This window comes from Clarias gariepinus, chromosome 2, assembly GCF_024256425.1.
Source record: "Clarias gariepinus isolate MV-2021 ecotype Netherlands chromosome 2, CGAR_prim_01v2, whole genome shotgun sequence".
Taxonomy (NCBI): domain Eukaryota; kingdom Metazoa; phylum Chordata; class Actinopteri; order Siluriformes; family Clariidae; genus Clarias; species Clarias gariepinus.
Window position 1 is genome coordinate 3,547,571 of NC_071101.1, and position 9,114 is coordinate 3,556,684.

General features: G+C 38.0%; 2 protein-coding genes across 2 annotated transcripts in view; both read left to right on the forward strand.

Moving 5' to 3' along the window:
* The window catches only part of LOC128507277 (uncharacterized), a 105,041-nt gene extending 101,695 nt beyond the window's left edge, over window positions 1–3,346 (forward strand). The window contains exons 3-5 of the mRNA XM_053478031.1: window positions 1,964–2,320; window positions 2,458–2,505; window positions 3,043–3,346. Coding sequence (XP_053334006.1) covers window positions 1,964–2,320; window positions 2,458–2,505; window positions 3,043–3,119 — 482 coding nt within the window. The 3' untranslated portion in view covers window positions 3,120–3,346. The remainder of the gene's footprint in view (window positions 1–1,963; window positions 2,321–2,457; window positions 2,506–3,042) is intronic.
* A 2,919-nt stretch (window positions 3,347–6,265) lies between these two features.
* Window positions 6,266–6,814, forward strand: LOC128517985 (CD276 antigen homolog). The gene is made up of 2 exons (XM_053491087.1): window positions 6,266–6,334; window positions 6,419–6,814. Exons 1-2 carry the CDS (start codon window positions 6,286–6,288, stop codon window positions 6,781–6,783), a joined length of 414 nt encoding a protein of 137 aa, XP_053347062.1. The 5' UTR covers window positions 6,266–6,285; the 3' UTR covers window positions 6,784–6,814.
* The last annotated feature ends 2,300 nt before the right edge of the window (window positions 6,815–9,114 follow it).

Genomic DNA, 9,114 nt, shown 5'->3' on the forward strand with positions numbered 1-9,114 from the left:
CACAAGCCATCAGGCTTCTTAACTGTTGACATTCTGCACACACCAATACACACTCACCACAACCACTGGACTCTTAACAATGTCACTTTAAACAATGCCACTTTAAATATATATTCAAAATACTTCATTGCATCTTGTACTGTTATATGTAAATACTAAATTATCTTTAGCTTACTTGCACATACACATACCTTTGAAATAATGGTTTTTTTCCCTCTTCTATATTTTTATATTTATATGTTTATGTAAAGTTGGGAAACACGGGTCTAAAAATTTCATTACAGTAATGATGCCTCATGGTTATCTGTTTATGACAATAAAACTTGAAACTTGAAACTAGTTTACCAGGCTAGCATGTGAGACCTCTGAGGTTGCCAGATAATTTCAGTAAACCCGCCACATCTCTAAACCTACTGGAACTGATCCAGTACTACAGTGGGTGTAAAATGTGATTTTCATCTTAATCTGAGTGATTGTGTGACTTTGGTCATCACACTGTCATTACCTATGGAGTGAAATCAGAGTCAGAAGAACTTCAACCTGAGTGTGTTATACTTTAGAAACACATTTATAATACATATGTAGTGTTTAACAAGAAAACATGTGATAAATGTCATGTTTAGGGGAAGTTAATGTATTTGTACAGTTCAATAAGACAAGAAAATAAACAGATGATAAAATGTCAGGACAGAAATATTAGTGTTTCTCAACAGACTTATCTCTGAAAATAAACCTGGTTTCAAAGTTTTCGATTTCGAGGATCTGGCAACCTCATTGTAGTTTCCCGCGCGCGGTTTCCTGTTAGTGCAGTATAAAAGGCCACAGTCACGCTGTAGAGATTCCCTCTTCCTCCCCCCCGGAGAGCTGCTGCTGTAAGTGTGTGTGAAGTTGTGAAGGAGAGGAAACTCGGATCTGCTTGATGTTTTGTTGAAGGATTTGTGTAACTTTAATGTGATGATGTGATTTAAAGTGTAAACACAGTGTCTGAGACATGAAGAGAGGGTGAGTGTGAACTTTATATAACTCTATAAACTCTATATCACAGCTCTTACACAACTCAGAACTTCACTTAGTGCACTAATTACACAACACTCATAGAGTTTAGATATTCATTCAGCAGTTACATACAGTATATTCAACATTGATCATAAATAGAAACAGTAAACACATTCTAGCTGCTTCCACAATATTGTGTTTAACTACAGAAATGCTGTAAAGGAACATCAAAGTCAAGCAAACTGTCAATCATCTACAGAAACACTCTGAATTATGGCATTAGATTAGATTAGATTAGATTAGATTAGACTGAACTTTATTGTCACTGCACATGTTCGGTACGAGGCGTCAGAATCCAGTTATCATCTAACCAGAAGTGTCACTCAGCAGCTCACAGAGAAGGAGTTCTGTACAATGAGAACAATGATTATAGATGATGAAGTGGAGGAAGATATTGTAGACCAGGGTTATGATATTGTGGTTTAAGAAGGTTATGAACATCTCTTGTTGTCGTCTCAGGAGAGTGTAACAGGGGTGTGTACAGTAGTGTTCCTGACACAAACTATAATGTCTGAATGATTAATGTGTCTCCTGTTAATCGAGTCTCCTCAGTGCTGTTTATTTTAACATTCTGTGTGTGAAGCATCTGAAATGGCTTTGAATGCAATCTTTCATGTTATAATATTTGTTAAAATATTGTATTATACATAATTAGTTAACAATTAAAATTAAATGAGAAATTATAGACAGGTTTCAAGAAGAACTCAGTTGTATGAATATATTTGTTTGTTGTAGTAAATCTACACACACTGACGCACCATGACCAACTTTTCCTACATCTGCACCGTGTGGATCAGCGTCTGTGTGTGTAAGTCACATTTTTATCTTTTATTAAACAGATGAAACATAATGTTATTAAAATAACTGCTCTGTTCAGATTAATCTATATTATAATTTCCCGTCTCAGACCTCCTCTCTGCAGAACCTGAGATCAGTGTATCTGGCCCAGTGGGTTCTACAGCTGTCCTGCCGTGTCAACTGACGAGTGTAGACACTAAAACATCGTATATTAGATGGAACACTGAGTCTGAGATTGTGTTTGAGCGACTGGGTGAGAGGTCGTATCAGGGTGAGGGATATGAGGGTCGTGTGGACGTTCCTGTGGAGGAGCTGCGTAAGGGGAACTGTTCACTGGTGTTACACAATCTGACATTTACTGATACAGGAGTCTACATCAGCTACCAGACAGTGAGACGCACCAAGAGATCTGTCCGTGTTAGGAGAGGAACAGTCCTGATCAACAGTGTTAATCTCTCAGTCTATGGTGAGTGAGTTAGTCTCAGTAGAACACACACTGAGCGTTACACACACCAGAGAACAAAGCTGGAAATAACTAATGATTATAAAAGTGTAAATCTTACTGTGTTATGATGCAGTAATGTGTGTTTTCTTTCCCTTTAGTTCCCCCTCTTAAAGAAACAGACGTTGGTATTTCAGCAGCTCCCACAGGTGAGTCAGTATCTACCTTCCCCTTATTTTCATCACTAATCAATAATTAACAGTCTGTTCCAGAACGTTAGAGGTGGAAGTAGGACTGATTTATAAAATCCCACTTTAGGAATTACACCCACTTCTACCCAGTCCCTCATTTTCACAGGCTCAAAAGTAATGGGACACCTGAGTGATGCGCAGTGTAAAGGCCAGTTGTGGCTGTTCCTCAGTTATCTCATGACAGATTAAGGAGATAAAAGGTGTGGAGTTGATTGAGAGTGTTGAATGTGTATTTGGTAGATGTTGATGAGACTCTCAGTACACAGTGTAAAGAGGTGCTGATGCAGGTGAAGGAGCTCATCATTAAAATGCATGCTCCAGACTCTTGGAGTTTACTTCTATTAAAGATGTGTGTTGTTCAGTCATTCAGCCCCAGAAAAAGATCAGTTCAAAGAAATCACTGAAAGACCAGAATTGTCCTGATGATCATGTTCATGAGTGTGTGTAAACTTCCAACCACAACTGTAACTAAAACTCATTTCTGTCCCTCTGCAGTAATGAAGAGTCCTCACCCACTGGTCCTGTCCCTCGTCTCATCTTTACTCGTCCAGCTCTTCTGTGGAGAAACATGAGTGTGACCTACAGCTGTGTACAGGACTGTGTGTTTCAATCACACACAGTAAACTACACACTGCAGCTGTGTGATGCTGAACAATCAGAACTCTAGAGACACGTCACTGCTGTCCAATTAGAATTGTTCACCAGACTTGGAGTTCATGTCCCTGACACTTTGGGACAGTTTGTTTGACCTAATGAAGAATTTCAGACAAGTGAAGCATCTTCAAGAACTTTATACAAGTCGAGTCGCGTTTTAAGCTGGCCGGTGAAACCCGGAAGCGCGCGTTGTTGAGATTTGGAGATGTGTGTTGTGTTGTTGGCTTACGAACTGTTGGGTTGCGCCGGTATTTGTGAATTAGAAAATAACTGTTGGTTTTCTTTGTTTCTATCTTTGTTTGCTTTTGTTGTAAATATTGCAAATAGTTTTTTCGTTTGTTTGTACATACTTTTTTTTCCTCCTCGGAAGCAGTAGGGGTTGGGTGCCATTTTCTTTAAACCCATTTTTCTCCTGTTTTTGTGTTAGTTAGGAAGTTAGGTCAGTTGATGTATTTTGTTTAAAGTTTTCTTTGGTAGGTTAGTTAGCTTGCGGGAGGAGATAGGGGAAGTTTTTGTTTATTGCTTTGGCCTTGGCCCAACCCTGAAGCCAAGAGCTTCCTGTGTGTGTGACCACGCACACTCAAACCTGGTTGTAAAGGTTTCCCTTTTTTTTATTTTTCTTTTGTTGCGGCCCTGAAACCTAGACTAAGGGGTCATAACAATTATCATTACTGATCACATTATATGAGACGATCTCAAGGACATCTGATCAGAATTCTGTAAGAGAGTGTGAGAGTGTGTAAGTGTGTGTGTGAGAGTGTGAGAATGTGTGTTCTACATGTTTAAGATGAGGAGAAGTAAAAGCACTGACAGATTAACAGACAGAACTCGCACTACACATGCAGGATGTGTGTGAGACAAATGTCCATAAGGAGGTGTGATCTAAAGCAGCGGTTCTCGTCCCTGATCCTGGACGACGCCCTGTCCTGCACATCTTAGTCTTTTCTTCATTAAAGTGGGTGTGATAGAGCAGAGAAAACACTAGAATGTGCAGGACAGGGGTTCCTTCATCACCAGGGTGGAGAATCACTGATCTACTAAAGACACTGACTTTATGGACATTTTGTTTAAAAAAAAAAAAAGGCATTGAGTTCAAAATAATTTTTTTTTCCTTAGGATATTTTTATTTTTTATTTATTATTTAAAAAAGTGTTTAATAATCATGATGTATGCAAATATATGCATATTTATTTGATTTAATGAATAATTTGCTAATGATGTTTTATTATTATTATTATTATGTGTCAGTTTTTCAATAAAGAGTACAGATGTGTTAGAGTAAGAAAAGAATAATTCTAAAAAGTATACTAAGCAGTTCACATGTGTGAGTAACACACACACACACACACACACAGACAGTATGTATTATTTCCTCCTGGTGAGATGAGCGGGGGTTCCGTCTGCCTTTAGATCTCCCTGTACTGGTGTTTTCTGGTTAGAAGTAGGAAGTGACTTTCTCCTCTCTATCTGAGGCTTCACCAGGGCCTGACTCAGCTGCTCAGAGAAACTTCTCCAAATCACAACTCCTCATTGTTCCAGTTAATGATCTCAAGCACTTTACAACAACACACAGATAATAATGTTATAGTTCACTTCTTCTTTCATCACGCTCTTAAATATCAGTGATCAGTGCACCATGTATTGAGCAGATTTCTGTCTGTAAGATCTCACCTTCAGTGTTGTGAGGTCACTTACTTCATCTACACAATAAGAGATCTTTAAATCATTCTGGGTTTAGTGTTTTATTACACTTCACAAAGTTTTATGTTCCTGACACTTCTTGGGCAGCCGTGATGATTTACATGGATTATTGTATTTATTTTATTTTATAAAAATACCTTTAAAACAAAAAGAAAGAATAAAAAAATCTAGTATACACTCATTACACAAACATTCTTATGGATACTTTGTGCAGCTGCTCGCTTTATCTTTTATATTCAGCTTATAGCGTTAATATAATATTACTGTTTTTACTGTCATTTTATTTATAATTAATTTACATTTAATATTAACTATTATTGTTATTTGACCCTTTGCAGACACCATTAATACTGTTAAAGTTAACTGGATTAAAAGATCCTACACAGGGTAACTCCTTATGGTCTTACATTCCAAATAATACAATAACATGATCGGGAGTTTAACCTTAGTTTTAAAATGTATTTATTCTCCTTTTAAATTACCCAGGAAAAGTCCTGAGACTTAAACTGTCTGCAGTCGCTGCATGGTGTGTAAACCCCTCACATTAACATGGGGGCGCGGCCATTTCTGCTGTCCTGTACGATGAATATGACCAACAGTGTGGATGATTTTATGGGTAAATTCAGTCAGTTTAATCCAATTCTTAATCCATAGGGTTTATTATGATGTTGGCTCCGCCCCCTTTGTAGATATAACAGCTTCACCTCTTCTCTGAAGGCTTTCCACAAGGTTTAGGAGTGTGTTTATGGGAATTTTTGACCGTTCTTTCAGAAGCACATTTGTGAGGTTCAGACACTGATGTTGGACGAGAAGGCGTGGCTTACAGTCTCCGCCCTATCATGTTAGTGTTCATGTTTTAATGAGAATGAGCGGGACACCAATATTAAAAGTCATGCCTACATAATTACAGCTCTAAATATGTTAATTCATGAGGTATTTGTGTGTGTTTTCTTTACATTTTTATCATTTCTGATCTACAGTGGTGTGTTTCAGAACATGAGTGTGTGTCTATAGACTGTATGTGGTAGAATGTTTAAAAAATGTGAGCATATATATTTTGGTCATCACGGTGGTGTAGTGGTTAGCACTTTTGCCGTGCACCTCCAGGGTCCGGGTTCAATGTGCTTGGCCCCCTCTGAGTACTCCGGTTTTCTCCCACAATCCAAAGATCTGAGGATTAGACTAATTAGATAGATTGACACTCTGTCCAGGGTGTACCCCGCCTCGTGCCTTAAGCCTCATGGGATGGGCTCCAGGCCCCCTGCGACCCTGAATACAGAATAAAACAGTATAGATGATGAGTGAGTGAGTATATTTTAATATATCTTTATTTTTCACATCTGCTTCTGTTTGTTGTAGTGAATCTACACACACTGACGCACCATGACTAACTTTTCCTGCATCTGCACCGTGTGGATCAGTGCCTGGGTGGGTGAGTCACCTTTCTATCTTTTATAAAATAAATGAAAGTAACTGCTTTGTCCAGATTAATCTATATTATAATTTCCCGTCTCAGACCTCCTCTCTGCAGAACCTGAGATCAGTGTATCTGGCCCAGTGGGTTCTACAGCTGTCCTGCCGTGTCAACTGACGAGTGTAGACACTGACAGACTGTACATTAGATGGAAAATCATGTCTGAGATTGTGTTTGAGCGAGTGGGTGTGGCCTCGTATCAGGGTGAGGGATATGAGGGTCGTGTGGACGTTCCTGTGGAGGAGCTGCGTAAGGGGAACTGTTCACTGGTGTTACACAATCTGACATTTACTGATACAGGAGTCTACACCAGCTACCAGACAGTGAGACACACCAAGAGATCTGTCCGTGTTAGGAGAGGAACAGTCCTGATCAACAGTGTTAATCTCTCAGTCTATGGTGAGTGAGTTAGTGTCAGTAGAACACACACTCACTATTAAAGCTGAAAAGTTCATTTACATGTAAAAATATTGCAATGAAACTATTGTATTAGAATATTCAGTTAAGATTACTCTTAAATATCATCATCTACTATAAGGTTTAAGTGTAAGTTACATAAGGCTAATATGCAGCACGCTAAGATAAGACATAAGGGATGGACAGAAGGGGAACATAGGAGTGTAATGTAAATATAAACGTATATAAATTTGTGTGTGTATATTATCTATAATCTATTATATACACTCTAAAAAACGCTGGGTTGTTTTTTCTACCCAAGCGCTGGGTTGCCTCTGTTGGGTCATTTTTCTGGGTTATTTACAGAGAGTTGGGTAGTTTTTGTGTAACCCAGCTGCTGGGTTGAAGTTTGGTGGCTCCTCCCCCAAAGTTCACGGGTGGATTCAGCGGCTGTCAGTCAGAGCTTCGTGTCTCTCTTGAGCTCCCACACCGCTGATGACGGTTCATTTAAGGGAAAATGGCGTTAAATACAAGGTCTGTATACACATGTTCACTCACCTAAGTCACATATGACTGAAATATTATTACTATATGTGAGATTTATTACTGTTACCGTGTTAAGGTTACACTCAAACTTTCAGGCTGGTCTGAGGTAAGATAATTTAACTGACAATAGCTGCTATAGTTAGCCAAAGAACCCCACCTGTGTGTGAAAGAAACGGATAAGATGTCTGAGCTTTTTATCTTTCTCTGTAGAATGTTTGCAGGGTGACGAAACTGTAACTGTAGTATTAGCATGACGCTAGCATTTAGTTAACATTAGAACTTTATTAATCTCACTGTTTGAGACAATAAAATGCTGGGGTGTTACAAAACACTGACCCTCTCACAAATATACACACCTGCTAACCCTCCCGTTTTTCACTAGCTAGTAATTTACTCCGCGGTCAAAATTCGTCCGCGTTTCTCCCGAGTTATAACAATATTCTACACCTTTCCCCCCTTTGGCAAGTAGTATGTAAATATGACTGCTGCATGTAAGCTAACCAGGTAGCCCTCTTTAACCAAAGTTGCTTGTGACTCAGGCTATATTAACTATCAGTCAGCTGTACAAATAACTACTAGATGGAAGTATTAATATTTGGGTGATTATAATGTGCCAGTATGACCCCAGATATGACAATGCATCTCCTCGGTAATTAGCTTAAAATCAACGCAGACCACAAGATCAACTAGTCTGATAAAACTTATATATATATATATATATATATATATATATATATATATATATATAAGTTTTATCCTAAAAGCCATGCTTATTTTGCTTATTTTATTTTTGGTATTAGCTGTCTCCATGTTTTTGTTTCAGGTTACCTATACCCTAGCTTTGTCATTTTTTTTTATTTAGTATAAATCCTATTACACATTAAATTGATAGTCTTATTCAGTTTAATCTTTGTTATTCAACAATTTTTTTAACTTTCTTTCATTTCTTTCTAAGGTTGGCACCAACATGGTGGAATACCTCCACAGGCTGAAGTGTCAAGGCCGTACCCCTACATCCTGACGATGGGAGATGATGACCAGCGCAGCTCTCAGGCATTCGTCATTCTGGTGGGACAGGCTCTGGAGCAATGCACACTACTTGGGGCGGTTCATGTGTGCTTCAAGGCATTTTATATTTTTGACATTAACTATTTAAAGTAGTGTGCTCCTGTATAGGACTTTTTGTAATGTTGCTATGAAATAGCAAGGCCTACTTGATAAGTCATAGACAGTGTTTGTATGTTAAAACGGAACCAGGGCTGAATAGTTTTGTTCTGCAGAAAAGAAATCTAATGTCACAAAGAGATCCTGCTCTGTAGAAGCTGCCTCAGCCTATTTGTGTTATTACTCCATTCTGCCCTTGTGAGTAATAGTATAGTAATGATGTCGCTGTTGATTATCTGTTTTTGTGCTTTTGAAAAATAAATGTTTTTTCTATAAACATTTAATAGGATGTTGTTTATTGCATATATGTATGGTTTGCAAAACTTTTAAGTTTTTTTTTGTAATAAACTAGTATATCAAAGTAATTTAACTGTTTAATAGACGTGGGTCGTTTTTTTTTTTTTACTTGTAAAACATGAAAATAATAATAACCTATTTGTGAGGTAGAATTAACCCAGCATTATAGTTAAATATGACCCAGCATTTGAGTTGAATATTTAACCCATTTTGCTGGGTTAAAAAAATAACCCATTTTGCTGGGTTAAATTAACCCAGCATTTAGTTAGTCCAATAGTTACCCAGCAGCTGGGTTAAAAACAACCCAGATTGGGTTGTTTTTAACCCAGCATTTT

Coding starts and splice junctions, on each gene's coding strand:
- LOC128517985 (XM_053491087.1), top strand. CDS start 6,286: ATGACTAACTTTTCCTGCATCTGCACCGTGTGGATCAGTGCCTGGGTG. Junction 6,335..6,418: donor GTGGATCAGTGCCTGGGTGG/GTGAGTCACCTT, acceptor TTCCCGTCTCAG/ACCTCCTCTCTGCAGAACCT.